Source organism: Canis lupus, chromosome 3 (genome assembly GCF_011100685.1).
Source record: "Canis lupus familiaris isolate Mischka breed German Shepherd chromosome 3, alternate assembly UU_Cfam_GSD_1.0, whole genome shotgun sequence".
In the NCBI taxonomy this organism is placed as follows: Eukaryota; Metazoa; Chordata; class Mammalia; order Carnivora; family Canidae; genus Canis; species Canis lupus.
In genome coordinates this window covers 1193596-1215653 of record NC_049224.1, presented here as the reverse complement: position 1 = coordinate 1215653, position 22058 = coordinate 1193596, and the positions used below count along the sequence as shown (strand labels likewise).

The following is a 22058-nucleotide window of genomic DNA, read 5'->3' as shown; positions in this document are numbered from 1 at the left end:
ATTTTCTATACTAAATCTCTGTAACAAAGCAGATGGAACATTTGAGCTGTTTTAGTTCCTGTGACTCTCTGGCCCATTTCTTAGGGAACTTCTGAACGTTAACCTAAGGTTCTTCCCCTTCCTTCATTCACCTTTAATAAATTCTGCCACTAAGTGCATATATTTGTTTTTACTTTTATTTTTTTCTTTTCTTGAGAGATACAAGTTCTGAATTTCAGCAGATCTGCTTCTTCCCTGCAATCCCATGCATTTTCTACCACTAGTGTGTAGCACTAGCCACCTTATATTTTGGTTAGTTGCACATGAGCGTGTCTCCTGAAAGAGGCAGATTCTCTCTAGGCTAGGAATAATGATTTATTCCTCTGTATCTATCATCATTTTCCTCTGGCCTCTACCCACCCCCCTTACAAATACACATACAAACCCCTTATGCCCCTTTGTAGTCATAGCACATAACAAACACAGTATATATTCTTTGACTTGAATCCAGTTGTTTACAAGAACTTATTTAGGATTCCAATATTTTGAGTGCTGGGAATATTTTAGAACTGGCCTTATATCCATGGTTTCTAAAAGACAATGGAAACTCCTAATACATTGAATAATTCAATAAACTGTTAAATCACATTACTTTCAAAAATCACATTACTTTCAAAAATCATATTACTTTCAAAAGTGATAACGCTAATCCAATTTTCCAGGAGAGTGCTTTTCATGGAATATAATGTATTTTAAAATTTAAATAAATACACATAGTATATTTCTCTCTGTTTTGGAAAAGATATCTAATTTCATAGAACTTAATGTGCTGATAGATACAGGGAAAAATCTATGTCGAAAAACAAAATTTCTCATGCATATCATTTGCATTCTAGTCTTGGTTTCTACTCCTCACACTTTAAATGTGAAACACTTATATTTTTTATGAATAATATGTTGAACTATGTGTCATAGGTTCTCAGTGTGTGATTTATTCTTTGAAATATTCCTTTGAATGTTAGAACTCATCTAAAACATATGTAACTTTTAAATTATCTTCCTGACTTTTGCCTGTGAAATTACTGTTAGAGAAACTTAGCCGCACTCAGAGTTAAATGGCTCTGGATCAATCAGAATTCCAGAAATGCAGCTTTATTTTAAGTTGAATATCATTGTGAAAGAGCCTTATGACATACCATTTCACAATGTTCATACCTTCTGTTTACCCATATAGTAGGCCACTTGGTAAAGAGGCTAAATACTTATGCTAGATTTTGCTAGAAAACTGAAAGAAGAATCTTGAAAGGAATATGTAATTGGAACACATGGGGGCTGCTTCAATAATAGTGACACCAGCCATCACTACCATGTGTTATTAAGTACTTACTGTGAACCAAGCTCTAGCTAAAAGCTTTATGTACATCATTTCACTTAATCTTCATACCTATAAGGCTGTCTCATATTAATTTCACAGATGAAAAAACCGAGACTCCAAGATTAGGTAGCTTTTCCAAGATCATACAGCTGGCTCATGGGGGAATCAGGACTAGAACACAAAATCAAAGATGACTTCAGAGTTCATGTTCTTAAGTACTTTGCTTTCTACTTTCCTCTACAGTAACTGCTATAGACAGTGCTGGACCCAAAGCCAGAAACACAGAGGAGCACAGGGGGCCTTAGCATGGCAAGAATTCAGGGGCCAGCAGTGAAACGAGACAAGTGAGGTACATCCATTTTAAAGATCACATAGCAGGAAAATTCACATTTTTTAAAAAGACACAGGTGCTTTGCAGCAGGTGTGCCTCTTTATGTTTGCCTGTGCTTTTTTACTCTTGGATTCAGTTCTTGAAAACTACATATTTGACATAACAAGAATCACTTCACATGCTATAATTAAAAAATTAAATCTGTCTCAAATAAATTAAGAATATGTGCATGCATATTCCATTCTTTTTTAGGACAAGTGTAGGTGGGAATAATAATAGCTCCACAGATGTAAGTCTTCCAGGTGCAGTCAGCTCTGTAACTTTATCGATGTCCAAGATGATGGTAACATTAAAAGCTAAACATCCTCTATGTGAGTCAATAGTAAGAAATTGGGTAGAAGATTTCTTGTTTAATTCTTTGCAGCCAAATTCAACTTCCATTTATTGCATCTCCTTATAAGTAGTTGTCCTTTTATGCCAGCTTTTTAAGGGTCACAAAGAGAGTGTAGTACTCATGGGCAAATTAGTCATACTGGTCTTACCTGGCATACATGGTCCAGAGCCTGCTGATGACCAAATTGACTCTTAAGTAGCAGCTTCCACTGCTTTCAAGTATTGTGAAAAGCTTTGGAGGTAGGATATGCTGTCTCCATAATCCACTGTTCCCCAGCCCAGTGAGTAGGAGTACAGACTCCAGGCCAGACTCTGCATTCAAATCCCAGAACTGCTACTAACTGTATGAACTTTAGCATGTTATTTGACTTGGCTGTTCTTGATGTGTAAAATGGAGATAATGAAATTATATATACTGATATTATACAGAGGGTTAATATACATGTAAGATATAACAGAATTGATATATTTGGTAAATCACTTAGAACAGTGCCTGTCACATAGTAAGTTCTACAGAAAAGTTATTAAGTAAAAATATTTAAATTTAAATTTTTTTTTTTAATTTATTTATGATAGTCACAGAGAGAGAGAGAGAGAGAGAGGCAGAGACACAGGCAGAGGGAGAAGCAGGCTCCATGCACCGGGAGCCTGATGTGGGATTCGATCCCGGGTCTCCAGGATCGTGCCCTGGGCCAAAGGCAGGCGCCAAACCGCTGCGCCACCCAGGGATCCCCTAAGTAAAAATATTTAAATTTAAATGGAGTTTTGCCCACTTCACTCTCATGTTCTCTGCCCCTCCTTTAGTGATATTTGAGTTTGAGATTCCTATTCTAAATAATCTCTTAAAGTCTGGACTGACTCTAGGATTCTTAGAGTAATCCTTCAGAGAGGGCTTTAAAAGAATTTGCCTGTAAAACACCTTAATTGTCTAAATTTACTATAATCTGAAACCTTCTTTAATAAGACTTAATATTCTAATAGGCACTTGATGTTTTTTAACGTATAGATGAGTTGAGGCACTTCAGGCTTAGTAGTAATTTCAACATATGTCAATCTTCAGAGGTTTGATAAAATTGTACTTTCTTTTCTTTAAATGAAATGTTACAGAACACGATAGATCTTTTGACTACTTTTATCAATGAAGATCAAGAGATTGTGTAATTGTCATAAAGCATAGAGATTCTCTGAACAATCACCATATACAGGTGAAGTTGATTTATAATTTTCTGAAGCACCACTGAAATACTTTAATTACTAAATGGACTGTTGTAGTATCTGAAAATGAGTAAAACCAGTGTAATTCCTCATATCAACTCTTTAAGCAGGTTTAAAGCTGCTTTAATGATATACTTGTATAATAATTATACCTTTCATATATTTAGTATTTTTTCCTATTTTGGTAAATGTTCATTTTTTATCAATAAATCTTTAAGGTTTATGAATCACAAATTATGTAAACATTGTATAAAGAGTAGAATACAATAAATAAATACTTCATCTCTACTTGAAAGGAAATATGGCCTTTAATGGTTAAAACATTGATTCATCTATTTTATAGATTTAAGAATTTTTGAAAGGATTATCTCTAAGCCAAGCACTGTTGTCTCTCTTTAACTTATTTACATGATTTTTATCCTTTACTTCTCTATATAAAGAGACTTTGACTGCACTTCACATCTGGCACTTCTCTCAGGCACTCTCATTGCCTCACAAAGAAGAAGAAATTCTTTCTAACCAAAGAGCAAGCTGAAAACTTAGAAACATAAATGAATACTATAGAAAATTTTTAAAAGATTCTATGTATTTATTCATGAGAGACAGAGAGAGAGGCAGAGACACAGGCAAAGAGCGAAGCGCAGGCTCCCTGCAAGGAGCCCAATGTGGGACTCGATCCCGGGACCCTGGGACCACAGCCTGAGCCACACCAGACCCTTTGCCTAGATCTTCAACCACTGAGCCACCCAGGTGCCCAATACTGTAGAAATTTTGATCAACATTGAACTAAGTGCAGAGTTTCCCACATTTGTCATTTTTTATTTCCTTAACAGCTTTAACAGCATTAACTGGTACACTAATAGCAGTAATAGGTTCAAAATGGTCTCAAATACTGAGGATAATCCCAATTTTAGGTATCAAGTAGAATACTACTTAGAAAACACTTAAAATGTGTGGAGTAATGGTAGTAATTTCTGCTTCTGGGCAAGATGAAGTAAAAGGGACTAATTTACACTCTTTCTGAAACAAAAAACCAAAAACTATGCAACATGGTTTTCAGACATTGAACATCAGTCAGCCCAGCACAGGGATCTTTGAAAAAGGGAGCACAAATACTGTGAGCCCTACAATTGCCTGAAGAGAGTTTCCAGGCTGCCATCGAAAGAGGAGAAACCAAAAGGGGCCCCGCGGTCTCCCTAGGTTGAGACAGAACAGCGTCCAGGAGGCCCAGGAGACCAGGGTTCACAGAGCAGAGTGCCTGAGATGAGAGACCTGCTCTGGGAGAAATCTCTGAAAAGCTGTGGCTACCTGTCCCCCCAGATCTCCCGGTGAGTACTGATGAGCATATGCCTGTGAGGTAACCACCAGAGGCCAGGGGAAGAACCACGGCTTAGCAGGACTAATGCTTGCCGTTCACATAGGAACGGGAGGAGTTTGTGTTTCCAATAGACAGAGTAGACAGTTTTAACAAAGTTTAAAAGCAAGCCTCAAAAGGATCAACCTAGTTACAAGAAGTCTAACTTAGCTGCATCTGGACTAGAACTAAAGAAGATCACAACTACATCTGTATTTGTCTGGCTCCCAACAAGATAAAATCACAGTGTCTTACCCACTTGAAATTATGAGAAATGTATACAGTAAGCACATCCAGAGTGAGACTGGGTGAAATCAGGGGAAAAAAAACGAATCAAAAGAAATAGCCTTAGAAGGACACAAATGAAATAAATAGTATATAGAGACCTTAAAACAGTTGTTATTACTGTATTCCATATTCAAGAAGGTAGAGGAAAGACTGAGGATGTAAAATATATATGTCGAAACTATTTTAAAAACTGAAATCAGGGCAGCCCGGGTGGCACAGCGGTTTAGCGCCGCCTTCGGCCCAGGGCCTGGTCCTGGGGACCCGGGATGTAGTCCCACGTCGGGCTCCCTGCGGGGAGCCTGCTACTCCCTCTGCCTGTGTCTCTGCCGTGCTCTCTATCTCTCTCTGTGTCTCTCATTAATAAGTAAATTAAAAAAATCTTTAAAAAAAAAACTGAAATCAGACATCTGGAGATGGAAACTACAGTATCTGAGATAAAGTCTACTGGATGGAATGAACAGCAGATTAGATATTTCAGACATATAAAAGAAAGTGAACTTGAAGACATAGCACTAAAAACTATCCATTGTGGGGACACCCGGGTGGCCTGGCAGTTGAGCGTCTGCCTTTGGCTCAGGGCGTGATCCCCTGGGGTCCTGGGATCGAGTTCTGCGTCGGGCTCCCTTATGGAGCCTGCTTCTCCCTCTGCCTGTGTCTCTGCCTCTTTCTGTGTGTCTCTCGTGAATAAATAAATAAAATCTTTTAAAAAACGAACAAAAAAATACAAACAAAAACTATCCGGAGTGGAACAGAGAGAAAAAAGGCTAAAAACAAAATGAACAAAACATGAGTGAGCTTGGGAACAACTTCAAGTACACACACACATACACACATTATGTATATAACTACACATACATAAATTGAAGTTGAAGAACAATGGGAGATAGAATTATATCGGAAGAAATACTATTCAAATTATTCCAAATTTAGTGAAAGTTGTAGAGACGTACATGCAAGAATCTTAATAAATCTCCAGCACAAGGAAGACAAAAAATATGATATGAAGGCGCAGCATATTCAATGTCCTTAGAACTAAAATAAAATATCATAAAAGCATCTAGCGAAAAGATACATTACATCAGAAGAACAAAGATAAGGATGATATTAAATTTTCATCAGAAATAATGCAAGTAAAAGACATGAAAGTATTACAATAAAAGAAAAGCAACCAGTTATTCTAAACTTGGTGAAAATAAACTTTCAAAAGGGAAGGCAAAATCAGGACCTTATTAGACATATGCAACCTAATCAAATCCATCACTTGCATACCTGCAATACTCGAGTCGATTTGGTTACGCACCATAAAATAGAACCGATCAGTGTGCATTGTGTTCTCTTTGTAGCCCGCGAGCCAAGGGCGGCTGTTGCTACTGCCTTCAACAAAGAGCACGATGAGTTGAGTTCACTGTTTCTTGAACACAGGGCCACACACTTGTGAACCGGGATGGACACGGGACATTTATTCTAATCCAGAGCTATTAGGAGCTATTTCCTGTCTCAGTTTAGGAGTTCACCATTTTATTTATCTAACAAACATCTGTAAGTGCCAATATGTGCTCGACCTATTCCTTGGGATTTTGTGTCTATTTATTTATGCCTGTCATAGAGCCTCATTCAACCCATGATTCTGATTATTCATTAATTCCCTGCTGCTTTCAACATTTTTTTCACAAACATTTATCAAAAACACACCAGACCCTTTGCCTAGAGTCTGCAATACAAAGGCAAATAAAATAATTCCTGTTCTCAAGGAATTTATCTATTACAATAGATACAGTACAATTTATCTTGTACTGTGATAGACAAGTACACAATTAACTAAATATTCTATCAGAGTATTACAGGGATATGAAGAAAATGCTACTGGGAAGAGCAGAGAAAATGATATTTATTTTGCTTGTAGAACTAGAGGAACATTTCACAGAAGAAGTGGTATATAATCTTGGTAATGACATGTTCCAGGTCCTGTCGCTGTGTTAACAAATGATCCCCAAACCCACCAGCTTGAAACATCCACTGTATTGTGCTCACTCAACATATTCTCTGCATCAAGACTTTAGACAGGGCACAGTGGGAGTGATGATTACCTCTGCCCCGTGACGTCTGGAGTTTGGGCTGGGAACACTCAAGGGTTTAGTGGTTTGATGGCTGGAAACAGGACTCATTTAGAGGTGTCTTCACTCGCATGTCTGGCAGTGAAATGTCTGCCACGCGGGACTCCAGCAGGGACTGTCAGCGGGAGCAACCATTATGTGGCTTGTCCATGTTGCCCAATATTCTTAAAGCACCATGGCCTTGGGACGGTTACAACTTTTTATGTGGCAGCTTAGGCATCCAAAAATGAGTATTTAGCACACAAGGTAGAGGCTGCATTGGCCTTTATGTTCTAACCTCAGAAGTTACACATTGTCACTTCCCTACGTTCTGTTGGTTCTGGCAAGTTCCAGACCAAATTCAGGAGGAGGAGGCTCCACCTCTAGATGGGAAGTGGCATGATGCTAGAAGAGCATTGGATGTGTGATATTGTTGTGTTTTGTTTGAGATTTTATTTATTTATTCATGAGAGGCACAGGCAGAGGGAGAAGCAGGCTCCCCACGGGGAGTCGGTTGTGAGACTAGATCCCAGGACCCTGGGGTCACACCCTGAGTTAAAGGCAGATGCTCAACCACAGAGCCCCCCAGGCACCTCTGGTTGTGTGATATTGTTGGAAGAGTCTTTAGAAAATACAGTTTGGCACATGAAAGATTATCCTCATCTGGGAACCGAGTGGGAATATGTATGGCATGATTTAGGAATAGTAAGCAAGGCTGTAGACTTAGTGCTTGGTAAGAATTGTCCCAAGATGATGCACAGTCAGAAAGAAACTGGGGGCAGATTTTGCAGGGCCTTTATTTTCACCCTGAAAATATTAGACTTTGATCTATAGGCAGTGAGGAGCCCTTAAGGCTGTACTGTTTTTGTATTTATTTTATTTATTTTTAAGGATTTATTTTGGAGACAGAGCATGGGTTGGGGAGAGGCAGAGGGAGAGGAAGAAAGAGAACACCAAGCAGACTCCCCACCTAGTGCAGAGCCCAACATGGGGCTTGATCTTGTGTCCCTGAGATCATGACCTGAGCCAAAATCAAGAATCAGATGCTTAACCAACTGAGCCACCCAGACAGTCTGAATGTTTTTGTTTTTAAAAGAGGATTGATGTGAGCTAATCTGTGTTTTAGAAAGATGACCTAGATGTAGGGATGTGGGTGGGGGTGATTAGGAGACAAATGTCAATAGTGCCAGTAGGGACTATGAAGGACTATGCACTCAGTGGTAACAATGTAAATGAGAAGAGTAGATATGAGATGTATTTTGGAGGTGGAATCATGACTGATTGGCCAAGACTAGTGAGAGAAAAGGAAACATCAAAGATGACTCTGAAATAAATGGCCATGTAGGCTACTTGGCTAATAAATGAGAAACCCCAGCACTTGGCTGCTTTGCTGACGGTGGATTCCTCTGATCTTGGGATGTTCTCCAGATTAAGGCTTACCGTAGGTCTCCAGCCCGCCAGTCCCAATCATGCCCGTCGATCTGGTCATGGGAGATAGTAGTCACCTATTGCTTTTCCCGTATATTCTGTTCACAATTCTGAAGGCATCAGAGAGTGTAGAGGTCAAGCAGAAAGACAAAGGTAGTAGTCTCCAAAGCAGATGTGACACAAAAGTAGAGAATTCACTTTGAAGTTCTTACTTAAATTTATAGGTATTGATTATGAATTTTCTGAGCAATAGAGAAGAGCCATTTAATTTTTCATGCAGTTTAATTTTCTTCCCAAAGGAGAGCTGTAGGCAGAATACAGTTTTCTTTTTTTAATGACTGGTTCTTCTTTGTCCTGTTAGATTTTTAAAGAGATTTAAACTTCCTCCTACCAACTCCTGAGACATTATCAATTAGCCACACACAGCCCATTGAACACAGCATAGCTGTAATTAAACTAAATTACTATGCAGTAGCTTTCATTACACAATGACACGGTTTTTGTTAGGACCATAGAGAGAGTTTAATTACATGTCTAGACACCCCCTGAATTCAGAGCAGCAGTATTATCTTTGTCTGTTTAAAAGAGAGTTTGAGCTTCTGGTGATTGCATTTTTTTTTTTTTTTTGAAAGACCAAATGGTAAGATCCGTTGGGTGTTTTTTTCTTCTTCATTTTAATTCTACTTTCTACTTACGAGCCATTTATACATCTGTGGATATAAGTATTTTCCAAGAAAAATGTATAGATTGTCACTCTTTGTCATATTTGATATACATTTTACTTTCATCCAGAAACTTTCTTTCTCTAATATGTCCTCAAATATCCACTCTTGACTTACTAATATATAAGGCGTGTATGGTAATCTGAAGTACGGTCACCTCTTATAATAATATTTCCGGCTTCCTCTTCTTTGTGAGGAAGCTCATCCCTCTGCCTGAGCATGGAGTACTTTCTGCATTTCTCCTCAGTCCTGCTCATTCAGCTTCTCTGTGGACTCTTAGCATCTCTTGAACAGTGTGCAGTTTCAAGAGCTCCTGTGTTTCTTTTGTGCTCCAGCCTGATCTCTTCTTACTCATTACAGAAATGTGAGTGCTCGTTCTCTCTCTGTAACTGCTGATGACTGTTGGACCTTTTTCCAAGTGATCTATTATCTCCTGAATATGACCTCCATTACATTGGTCAAGCCTTTCCATAGCCTCCATTCCTCAAATCTCATCTTTCCTAAAATCTGACCACATACATTGGAAATAAGAGAATGAAATTTTCACATGCTTACCATCTCTAAATATTCTCAACAGCCCCTCAGAAAGTTGTCCTGCAACGTGCACCTTCTCCGATCTTATATACAAAAATATTTTATATATTGATTGTTTGCTGATTACATGTAAATTACTTAAAATTTTTTGTACTATCTTAGATGAGACTTGTCTATTTAAATCAAGACATATCACTTTTCCCATGAGTTTTTTGCATAATGTGTAATTTAAAATGATACAGATTCACTTAATAATTGCTCTTGAAAGAAATGATGTGTTTCATTGAAGTCTTGAGTGAATGTTTTATTTATTTTATTTTTTATTTATTTTTTAAGTTTACTTATTCATGAGAGAGAGAGAGGCAGAGACAGAGGGAGAAGCAGGCTCCATGCCGGGACCAATGAGGGACTCGATCCTGGAACTCCAGGATCTCACCCTGGGCAGAAGGCAGGCGCTCCACCTCTGAGCCACCCAGACGTCCCTTGAGTGAATGTTTTAGATTTTGAGTTGAATCTAAGGAAAATAGTATAGGTAAAATTATATGTTCCACTAGTACCACATAGACCATTCTTACGAATATGTACGTAGTAGAATTTTATAATATGCACATTTAGAAATAGACAGGAAAATGAGTTTCTAGACTGTTGAAAGTATCCCTGTTACCTCCCTCTGAGTTGGCCCACCAGGAGACTCGTGGTAAAATCTGAAACAAGACCTGGAGTCTGTTTTTCATGACCTGTTTGCCTATCAAGTGCTCTAACTGACACCCCAGGTTCTCCTCTGCAGTGGCATTCCTAATTATCCTGTTAGCATCCCGCTTCCTCTCCCTGTGATACTGTTACTCCCGCCACTCCATTGCTCCCTCAAAATTCCCAGCTTTTCTTTATCTAGACACTTGTAGGCCACACCCCAAATCCCTAGTATCTTTATGCTCCCATGGGAACCTTATTCAGGGACAGGCCGCAGGCTCGGTGCACCCCTAGGGGGCCCAGTGTGGAGCCTTCATCCACCAGCAGAGGACTTGGGCTTGGCCATCGATCGTTAACGTGTCACTGCAGCTGGCCAAAGCACTACTTAGTTCCATTTTCTCAACGAATGTTTGAGACACGAAGGAAACTGAAGAGAAAACTAACAGATGAATTTTCAGCTCTCTTTGCCCAGACTCCCCTGAGGCATATGTTGTGTTGGAAATTCAGATCCACTTCAAAGAATGTGAAGAGATTAATTCAGCGATAACTATCAATGCTACTACAGAAGAACAAAAACTAATTACTCAAAATGTCTTTATGAGGATGAAACCCTTTTGCCTGATCTTGGAGTTAAAATGTTCTTACCGGGGTTTGGCTTTTCTCAGAGTGATGCTATAAATCTCAAAGTGCCTTTGAAGTGGCTAAGTATTATTAGCCAGTGAGTACAGTATGTTTCATTAGCACACAGATGCTCAGCCTTATTTCAGTTAAATTTATCAAAGTGATGTTGCTATGGAAATACGCTGCGTCAGGGGCACCTGGGTGGCTCAGCATCTGCCTTCGGCTCAGGTCGTGACCCGGGGTCCTGAGATCAAGTCCTGCATCGGGCTCCCTGCCTGGGTCTCTGCCTCTCTCTCTCTCTCTCTCTCTCTCTCTCTGTGTCTCAAGAATAAATAAATAACATCTTTTTTAAAAAAGTGAATTCTTATAAAATCCTTAAAAAATGTACTTGTTCCCCTACCTTGATTACTCTGCAGATAGAGTATTTGTCATTTTATGCTGTTTTTCTTTTTTTAAAAATATTCTTTATTTAAATTCCATGTAGTTAACATATACTGCATTATTAGTTTCTGAGGTAGAATTTAATGATTCATCAGGTGCGTGTAACACGCAGTGCTCATCCCATCCCGTGCCCTCCTTCATGCCCAGCACCCAGTGACCCCATCCCTCCACCTCCTCTCCTCCACCGGCCCTCAGTGTGTTTCCTGAGTTCAGGGTCCTTTATGGTTTGCCTCCCTCTCTTTATTCATCTTATTTTTTCCTTTCTTTACCCTGTGTTCATCTGTTTCTTAAATTCCACATATGAGTGAAATCATATGGTATTTGTCTTTCTCTCATTAACTTACTCTTTATGCTTTTTTAAAAAAAGATTTTATTTATTTATTCATGAGAGACACAGAGAGAGAGGCAGACACAGGCAGAGGTAGAAGCAGGCTCCCCGCAGGGACCCCGATGCGGCACTCGATCCCAGGACCCCAGAATCACGCCCTGACCCAAAGGCAGATGCTAAACCGCTAAGCCACCCAGGGATCCCCTATATGCTTTTTTCTTGAAAGATAATATATTTCTAAAAAATTGAGCCAGCAAATTAATTGTGCTTCTCTGCCTCTTCCTTTTCTGCCCCCTTTTTCTTCTTCTTTTTATTCCTTAAGGTTTTAATTACATTCATATACAACTGGTTATTTACTCTTCCAGTTTCTTTATTAAAAGTTACGATTAGTCAAGATTCAGTAGTTAGATGCTACAGTTGTCAGATTTATTATTTCTTTCTCCACTAAATTGTTAGGTTTTAGAGATCTTCCAAAATGGCCTTTTAGTTTTTAATGTTTCCTTGCTTATCTCTGGTTAACTTTATGATTATTTTCAACCCTTGGTTTATTGTAGAATAACCAACTATCTCATTTCTCAATTTTTCCTCTCCTTTTGTCTACTTGTGATGAATCCCCATGGTTTAATCTGTAGCTAAGATCAACAATATCGTGATAGGGTCTCTTTATTCAAAATTGGGTATTCTTTAATCAGTTCTACGTCACTGATACGATATTATAAAATGTATTTGTACAATTTCCCATGAGTACATAATTTTGATGGGCATCTACCCCCTCAGTTTCCTTTTCTCCACTTTTCTGTGTAGAGTGATCTTGGGTGATCTTGATAGGATCTAACCTCTTGATGAGGTTAGAGGTGTGCGTGTCATTTAAAACCCAGTCTGAAAATAAAGGGCAGTGTGCGTGTTATTCAGCTCTTAAACTGCCCTTGTTATGTCTTCAGATGCTCTAAGAAGCTTTCAAAGTATGGTCTAAGGATTCCTGAAGGGTCCCCGAGACCCTCCTTTCAGAGGGTCTGTGAGGTCAAAACTGTTTTGTCATAATATGAAGGAATTTCCTTTCACTTAGGAAAGTACGATGGAATTTTCCAGGGTCTGTATCGTGTGTGATTTTACAATAGACAACACAGAAGCAGATCGGAGAATATATTAAGCAAGAAATCAAAGAAATTTCTAAAACTTTAAAACAACAACACAGCACTCGTTACTTTTTTTGTTTTAGAAAATAGTTATATTTTTATTAGAAAATATTTATGTTTACTATATCATGAGTTTATTGCTTTTTAAAAATAAAGTGTATTTTTTTAATTTCTCAGTTTTAACCATTAACATAGTAACTAAGGTTAGATAGAACTCATGTAAGCAAAAGCTCTTGGAGGTTCTCAATATTCTTTTTTACTATAAAGGGGTTCTGAGAACAAGCCGTTTGAGAACTGGGGCTCTGAAAGTGTTGCAGCTTCTAACAATCGTATTTTCTTGGGGGGAAGACAAGAGGTCATATTCCACGTTTTCCTTTTTGCTTGGCCTTTTAGCGTGAGATACTGTAAAAGGTAAAAATACTCACTGTTCTTTAAAGACAATCAGTGGGTCCAAGCAAAAATAAAAGAGTGACTCCTTCCGTTTTGTCAGTCAAATACATGTAAACGTCTCCTACCAAATGTGTATGTGATTATACGTCAACTTTTAATAATCTCTCTACAGCAAGAATTTATAGCAAATGATCTCATTTCTCGATCTCTGCCTATATTTCTAAAAGCCAGGATCGTGACCTTCATGATTTCATTGCTTTGTTTTGTTTTTAAATATGTTCCTCCTTAGTCTGTTATTTTCCCTCAAATGTTTCTTCTGCTCTCTGGCCCGGCTCTCCTCTGTGGAGTGCCCCATGGTGTCGTTTAGTTTTGTTTTGTCTTAGTTTGGACTTCGAACAGCAAACTCCGGCTTCTGTCCGGACGGCCAGGCCGGTGCTCGGGCCAGTGCTCAGCCCGTGTAGCCGGTCCCTGCGGGGCCGCGCTCGGGAGCCCGGACACTGCCGCGCGGGCTGCTGTCCCCAGCGCCCCGGCCCACTGCGGCGGCTGCGGCGAGCCTGGGCCCCGCCTGGCCTCCGCCTCGGAGCCCGCGTGTGCAGCGCCGCGTGGCGGGTCCTCCGCCGCCTTCCGTGGCCTGCGGCCCGCGGCCCGGCTGCTCCGGGGCTGTCACGCTCCACGCCGCGGAGCTGCCCGGACTCGCCCGGGGGTCGAGGCCATGACCCTGCAGGGGAGGCGCGGGCCCCGTGGGTTCTCGCGGGCCGGGCTCGGGGAGCCCCTGGGAACCTCGTCCTTGTGCCAGCGCGGCCTCGGCAACTGCGACTGCCAGGAGCCCCGCCGCCTCCTCCCGCTGCCCTCCTCCTCCTCCCGGTGCCCGCCGCCTCCTCCCGCTGCCCTCCTCCTCCTCCCGGTGCCCGCCTCCTCCTCCCGGTGCCCGCCTCCTCCCGGTGCCCGCCGCCTCCTCCCGCTGCCCTCCTCCTCCTCCCGGTGCCCGCCGCCTCCTCCCGCTGCCCTCCTCCTCCTCCCGGTGCCCGCTGCCTCCTCCCGCTGCCCTCCTCCTCCTCCCGGTGCCCGCCTCCTCCTCCCGGTGCCCGCCTCCTCCCGGTGCCCGCCGCCTCCTCCCGCTGCCCTCCTCCTCCTCCCGGTGCCCGCCGCCTCCTCCCGCTGCCCTCCTCCTCCTCCCGGTGCCCACCGCCTCCTCCCGGTGCCCGCCGCCTCCTCCCGCTGCCCTCCTCCTCCTCCCGGTGCCCGCTGCCTCCTCCCGCTGCCCTCCTCCTCCTCCCGGTGCCCGCCGCCTCCTCCCGGTGCCCGCCGCCTCCTCCCGCTGCCCTCCTCCTCCTCCCGGTGCCCTCCTCCTCCTCCCGGTGCCCGCTGCCTCCTCCCGCTGCCCTCCTCCTCCTCCCGGTGCCCGCCTCCTCCTCCCGGTGCCCGCCGCCTCCTCCCGGTGCCCGCCTCCTCCCGCTGCCCGCCTCCTCCCGCTGCCCTCCTCCTCCTCCCGGTGCCCGCCTCCTCCCGGTGCCGGCCGCCTCCTCCCGCTGCCCTCCTCCTCCTCCCGGTGCCCGCCTCCTCCTCCCGCTGCCCTCCTCCTCCTCCCGGTGCCCTCCTCCTCCTCCCGGTGCCCGCCGCCTCCTCCCGCTGCCCTCCTCCTCCTCCCGGTGCCTGCCGCCTCCTCCCGCTGCCCTCCTCCTCCTCCCGGTGCCCGCCTCCTCCTCCCGGTGCCCGCCTCCTCCTCCCGGTGCCCTCCTCCTCCTCCCGGTGCCCGCCGCCTCCTCCCGCTGCCCTCCTCCTCCTCCCGGTGCCCGCCGCCTCCTCCCGCTGCCCTCCTCCTCCTCCGGTGCCCGCCGCCTCCTCCCGGTGCCCGCCGCCTCCTCCCGGTGCCCGCCTCCTCCCGCTGCCCTCCTCCTCCCGCTGCCCTCCTCCTCCTCCCGGTGCCCGCCTCCTCCTCCCGGTGCCCGCCTCCTCCCGGTGCCCGCCGCCTCCTCCCGCTGCCCTCCTCCTCCTCCCGGTGCCCGCCGCCTCCTCCCGGTGCCCGCCTCCTCCCGCTGCCCGCCTCCTCCCGCTGCCCTCCTCCTCCTCCCGGTGCCCGCCTCCTCCTCCCGCTGCCCCCCTCCTCCTCCTCCCGGTGCCCGCCTCCTCCCGGTGCCCGCCGCCTCCTCCCGCTGCCCTCCTCCTCCTCCCGCTGCCCTCCTCCTCCTCCCGCTGCCCGCCTCCTCCCGGTGCCCGCCGCCTCCTCCCGCTGCCCTCCTCCTCCTCCCGCTGCCCTCCTCCTCCTCCCGGTGCCCGCCTCCTCCCGGTGCCCGCCGCCTCCTCCCGCTGCCCTCCTCCTCCTCCCGGTGCCCGCCGCCTCCTCCCGGTACCCGCCGCCTCCTCCCGGTACCCCGCCGCCTCCTCCCGGTGCCCGCCTCCTCCTCCCGGTGCCCGCTGCCTCCTCCCGGTGCCCGCCGCCTCCTCCCGGTGCCCGCCTCCTCCCGGTGCCCGCCTCCTCCTCCCGGTGCCCTCCTCCTCCTCCCGGTGCCCGCCGCCTCCTCCCGGTGCCCTCCTCCTCCTCCCGGTGCCCGCCTCCTCCCGGTGCCCTCCTCCTCCTCCCGGTGCCCGCCGCCTCCTCCCGGTGCCCTCCTCCTCCTCCCGGTGCCTGCCTCCTCCCCCCGGTGCCCCCCACCTCCTCCCGGTGCCCGCCTCCCGGTGCCCGCCACCTCCTCCCGGTGCCCGCCGCTTCCTCCCGCTGCCCTCCTCCTCCTCCCGGTGCCCGCCGCCTCCTCCCGGTGCCCACCACCTCCTCCCACTGCCCTCCTCCTCCTCCCGGTGCCCTCCTCCTCCTCCCGGTGCCCACTGCCTCCCGGTGCCCTCCTCCTCCTCCTGGTGCCCGCCACCTCCTCCCGGTGCCCGCCGCCTCCTCTCTCTGCCTTCCTCCTTCTCCCGGTGCCCGCCGCCTCCCGGTGCCCTCCTCCTCCTCCCCGTGCCCGCCGCCTCCTCCCCGTGCCCGCCTCGCCCATGCCTCCCGGCGAGCCTGCGACCAGGTGGTGCGGCCCCAGGAGGCAGCAGGCCCAGGGCCTCCGTCCGGCACCCCACACACCCCCAAGCCCGCGAGCTGCCCGCAGCCCCGGTCAGCAGCTCAGCCTGACACCCTGTCCCTGACGTCTCCATCCAAACCTTCTGTTTTTCTCAAGTGAGCTGCATATGACTCCTGTCCCCAGACCACTGAGTGACACCCGGCAGGCCCCACACACTGTGACCTCTGCACTGCCCACTTCTCTTACTTGCCTTGCAGAGAAACAAAAGACTTCTTCCCTCCCCTAGACTGAAAAGGAGAAAAACTGAAGTGCCCCAGCAGTTTTTTCTTTTAACCTCAACAGAAAATTGGGCAAAGAATATAAATGGGGAGTTGATGCAAGAGGAAAATCAAAAGGCATGTACTATAGCAGTAATCAGGAAAAGACAAACTAAACCAAACTTAAGATGCAGTGTTTACACTGTAGCTCCACAAAAGTTAAAAGTACAGATTTGGTGAAGATGTCAGGAAAACAAACACATTGTTTGTGTGAGTAAATATTGATGGAGTCTTTTAGGAGAATGATTTTGCAACATATGTAAGAATTTAAAATATGCCTTTTGACCCCACCAGACCTGCTTCCAGCTGCCTGTCCTAGAGAAACACTAGCAAAAACACCCAAATACCCAAGTGCTAGAAGACTTATTACTGCATTATTTGTAATTTTTTAAAACTTGACTGTTGATCAGAAAGGGACTAGCAAAATAAATTATGATGCATCCAACAAAATGGATGCAACTGTTAAGTAGAATAAACTGTAGTGATTTGTGGGAAAGGTTTCAAAGCCATATTGTTAAATGAAAAAAAAGCAGTGTCGAAAATTAATAGTAATCCTACATTTATGTAAGAAAATGGAAAAATCAGGAGTATCTCCTTGCATACATATATTCATATTTGTGAATTGATAGAAAAACTTGCAAACCACTTCATAGTGATGAGTAATTACTTTTGGAGAGGGTCTGAGACGAGGGGAAGCAGGATCAGGTAGGATTTCCACATTCACAGTGAGAGGATATTACATGGTGATAACACATAATTTACAAAATAACTTAAAATATAATAAAATGAGTAGGGTTGCTACAGGCATTCCATAAGATCATCTCAGATATGCCACTAGGTATTGATAGTTGGATTTACTAATCCTGAGGAAGGCCTAAGAGAGCATTCATCACCTTTATTTTTTTTCTAAGATTTTATTTATTTATTCATGAAAGACGGGGGGGGGGGGCAGAGACACAGGCAGGGGGAGAAGCAGGCTCCATGCAGGGAGCCCGAAGCAGGACTTGATCCCAGGTCTCCAGGATCGCGCCCTGGGCTGAAGGCGGCGCTAAACCGCTGAGCCACCCGGGCTGCCCCATTCATCACCTTTAAACAATATTTATCCTATTAAGGATCGTCCTTTATAATAATTACTCCCATCTAAAATTCTTGTTCAAACAGTAATTATAAAGTCTTCACTATGGTTGGGAGCTTCTAGGATGACACATAAAATGATACTTTTCAGATAATAAGCCAGACAAATTTGCATATACAGAACCTTGACTTAATATAATAATTAGCAGATTTGAACTGATACATTAATATGCATGAAGAGAATTGCAACTAATATTCTCTGAGGAGCAAATATTTTATTTCTGGCAGTTGATTTTATGCACATTAAACTGTATTTCACTTTTAGGTAACTGTATATAAGCTGTTCTTGAATTATGAATAGTATTTTCCTAAATGGTGTTTATTTTTAAATCATCATATGCATGTGTGGTTGAATCATATGACATAGTAAAGATTATTCTAGTTCTGAAAAGATTAAACATAAATGTTGGAACCATAAATACAGTTACTGGAATGTTAATTCATTATGTTCCCTATTTAGTACCTACATGAAAATGGGATTGTCCATCGTGATCTCAAACCAGAGAATCTTCTCTATGCAACTCCAGCCCCAGATGCACCACTAAAAATCGGTGAGGACATTTCCAGAAATCTTATGACCCCTTTCCTGTAGCAGAAAAAACTTATTCCATGGAATTTTAAAATATTGTTCCATCCAGTTTTGCCTCCATTTAACTTCCTTGGATAGTTGATGTCTGTAAAGGAATAATGCATTGTTTTTGGAGGTCTGTGTTCTTTCCTGATATATTAACCTGGAATCAGTGCCTAGAAATTGGTGCTCCAGGTTGGGACATAAAGGAAACATAGCTCTTAGAAATCACAGGGACTTCAGAAGGTGATGGTGTATTTTGTAGATAAATTTATACAGAAGAAAAATCACAGATAATATAACCTCTTTTTTTTGTTACTTTTTATCACATAAATTAGTTGGAGCTTAATTTTAGATACTCAAGGACTTTGACACAAAATGCTTAGTACATATCAGTGAATTTAGGATCTGACTCACTTGTTTATTTGAACAGAGATAACTGAGATCTGTCTTTCCCAGAGTGCCCTCCCTAGAACACTGGTTCCTCAATTGAGTGCGCAAGTGTAAAATACTATAATTTCCTTTGAGGGAAGTGGCAGTGGTTTGTGGAAGCGCTAAGGTTGGTCAAATAAGTTAGGAAATGCCAACTTAAACAAGATTTATTTCCTTAGGACTTCCCAAAACTTTAAAAGTACTACTAATTTGTGAACTGACATCTAAATTAGTACATTCTGAGGCTTTTTCCCAAGCCTTATTTGACTCTGGGAACCTTGTTTTTTCTCCCAGTAAGAATTTTGAAGAACTACAAAGGTGAACTTTGTGAAATTCCAAACTATTCAAAGAGTTCTTTAAATTGATGTTTTAGAAAAAAGTATACTAAATGTTACTTTCCCTGTCTTTTCATTTGGAAATAATAATAAGAGAACTTATTTTACAGGCGTTCTCCTTAGCAGAATCCGTGTTAAATCCTCTGAAGGACATTGCTCTTTTGCTACTGGCCTGTATAATGTTAATCTGCTAAGTTCGCTGCATTAGAAGTGTTAACACCTTTGAAAATTAAGTTATACATATCATGGAAGAGCCCAGACAACATAATGTGCTTTATGAATGCAAGAACCCAAAGAAAAAAAATACATACCCAAGTCCTGCCAGGCGGCCAGCTTGTTCTTGTAATCACTCCTGAAAGGCAGGGAACAGCAGGGAGACTTCCATTTCCTTTGACATCACTTTCAAAGATTTTATCCTTAAAGAAATGTCTTTAAATGGATGGACAGATACTAATTTAGACAGGAGAGGCTTTCTTTCTGAAGGACTTCCTGCCGCTTTCCCTGATAAGAATCAGCACCTCCGTGGAAATGTGGGTTTATCTTTGAGGTCTAAAATGGCATCAATTCTCTACCTGCCTCTCTTGAAGAATGGCCTTGAACTGTTTCCTGATGTTTCCTGAGCGAAAGAGATGTAGCCCAGCAAGGAGACCATAATGGTAGCAACTCTGGGTGATGTTTTACCGGAGTAATATTCTGAGGAATAAATAAAGAGGATATTTGGAAAAAAACAGAACAAAACAAAACATCGTATTCCTCATCTGAAAGTAAATCCTTTTCCGTGAGATATACTAAGGAATTACTTTATTTTGAAGCAGAATGAACCTTTTGCTATTTCTGTTCATGTCTGTGACATTCACAAAAGCCTAATTTTTATTTTGATCTCTTCCGGTGCATTACCAATTGTACCTTAGAGTTACTGTTTCATAAATTAGACAAAATGCAACTGTTGCTTCAAGAAGAAACAGCTTATTTGCTAAAAGCTAGGAATGATAGAGAAGAGCATAAAATGTATTTGGGAGTCATATTTTTCTCCAATTTAAAGCAAGATTGGAATTATTATTATTTTTCAGTTTCCTCTCCCAGATGAGTGGTCCCCTTCTATATCTGCCTGTCATCAGATACAAAAACAAATTAGTCCGTTTTATTTTAAATAACAGAAGTGTCTGTCATCTCATAAAAGCTGAGAAAAGACCTGATTCACTAAATTTTTCTCTTGTGTTGTTAGCTGATTTTGGACTCTCTAAGATTGTGGAACATCAAGTACTCATGAAGACAGTGTGTGGAACCCCAGGCTACTGCGGTATGCTCTTTAATACTGATGTTTACTTTTATTGCTATTGGAAATCTATTTTTGTTTAGTGATTTAATTTCTTAACTCCTAATATCTCTAAAGTGTTTACTGTGTGGGGGCTCCTGGGTGGCATAGTCGGTTAGGCGTCTGACTCTTGATTTCAATTCAGGTCATGATCTCAGGGTCATAGGGTTGAGCCGCACGTCGAGCTCCACGTTTAGCGGGGACCATGCTTGGGATTTTCCCACTCCCTTACCCTCTGCCTCTCCCCCCACTTTCTCTCTCTGTAAAAGATAAAAATAAGTGTTTTAAAACACTTACAATATGATGCAAGTGTCCATGAGGAAGGCATATAGAAATGACACGCAGACCACTTCTGCATGAAGGGTTCAGTGATGTCAGTTTGAGGGCACCCCTCTTAGGAAAAGAGGGAAAGAGGGAGCCCCAAGGGGTGAGCACTGGGTGCTCTGCACCTGTCTTTGGGGCAGTAGCTCCTCTTGAACCCACTCTGGGGTAGAAGGACAGTTACCAAGAAAGAGGGCAGGGAAATAGCTTTGTTTGTGGTTGGAAGTAGGACGGTGAGCCCTCAGTCACTTTCCTTACCTGCTTTTATTTGGGAAGGTGTGTGAGGAGTTCAGACAACATTTAGGACAACATAGTCCCTAGTCCGTCCTCACTGAAGCCATACACCTAGCCCTACTAAGACAACGGCCTGAGGCGGGGTCCCCACCAAGGGCCCCAGTCTCTGGACATGGAACGTGTGACAGTCCTCACACCTGAGAACCGCATAACTGACTCGTTTTGACATCAGCCTGTAGAAGGCACAGTTAGATATCCACTGAAGCAAATATGTGACAGAACTGTACTGCTAGAAGAAGCTGTAAAGTTCACTTAATAACATTCTCATTTCGCGTTCCAGAGCATGACTTTCCCAAGATTCCCTGTGTAGTTGTTAGTGGGCCAGAGATGAGAATTCATGTAGCCAACGTCCTAAAAACAGATTTACAGAACTCCCTCCTCAAAAAAGCAATATAGATAAAAATCAATACATCTTTCCTTCATAGAAATATTTACCAGTTATTGTTTATAGCTTAAAATGGTTTTTAAAAGCTTTTATTTTTAAGTAATCTCTGAACCCAATGTAGGGCTCAAACTCATGACCCCAAGATCAAGAGTCACATGCGGAGCCAGCCAGGTGCCCCTAAAATGTTTTCTATTTTAGTGTTTTAAATCCCAATGTATAACTTGATCATTGTAAGATGTAAAAATCCAAGCATATGTAATCACTCTTAATAGTCTTATGCATTCTCCTTCATCTTTCTCCATGTTTCCTTAGTCACATAAATATTTTGTAAGTTTGCTTTTAACTCATTAGTTTCCCTAGTGAATCGAAAATATTATTTCCTTGTTTCTCAATTGTCTGTAAACCCAAGTAATTACACAGAATGAAGTATAACCTATCTTTCTGTTAAATCTTTACATTGTGCCAAATATTCTTGTTCTGGATCTTAAACTCCTTGACAACAAGGGTAGTTTTTCAACTGATAAATTCAGAAAACTCCAAGTAACGGTAGCTTGAACAAGATAGAAGTTGCTTTCTCTCACCCAGACCTTTCCTATCTCGCTCTAGCATTCTTTAGCTTGCTTCCTCAGGGTCC

The 22058-nt window shown here is 43.5% G+C and overlaps 1 protein-coding gene across 5 annotated transcripts in view; it reads left to right on the top strand.

Moving 5' to 3' along the window:
- The window catches only part of CAMK4 (calcium/calmodulin dependent protein kinase IV), a 279256-nt gene that overhangs the window by 233795 nt on the left and 23403 nt on the right, over positions 1-22058 (top strand). For all 5 annotated transcript variants that reach the window (XR_005356514.1, XR_005356513.1, XM_038532150.1 and 2 more), the window contains 2 exons: positions 18235-18325; positions 20335-20409. Coding sequence is in view for 3 of the 5 variants with exons in the window: in XM_038532150.1 (XP_038388078.1) it covers positions 18235-18325; positions 20335-20409 (166 nt within the window). In the remaining 2 variants the exon portion in view is untranslated. The remainder of the gene's footprint in view (positions 1-18234; positions 18326-20334; positions 20410-22058) is intronic.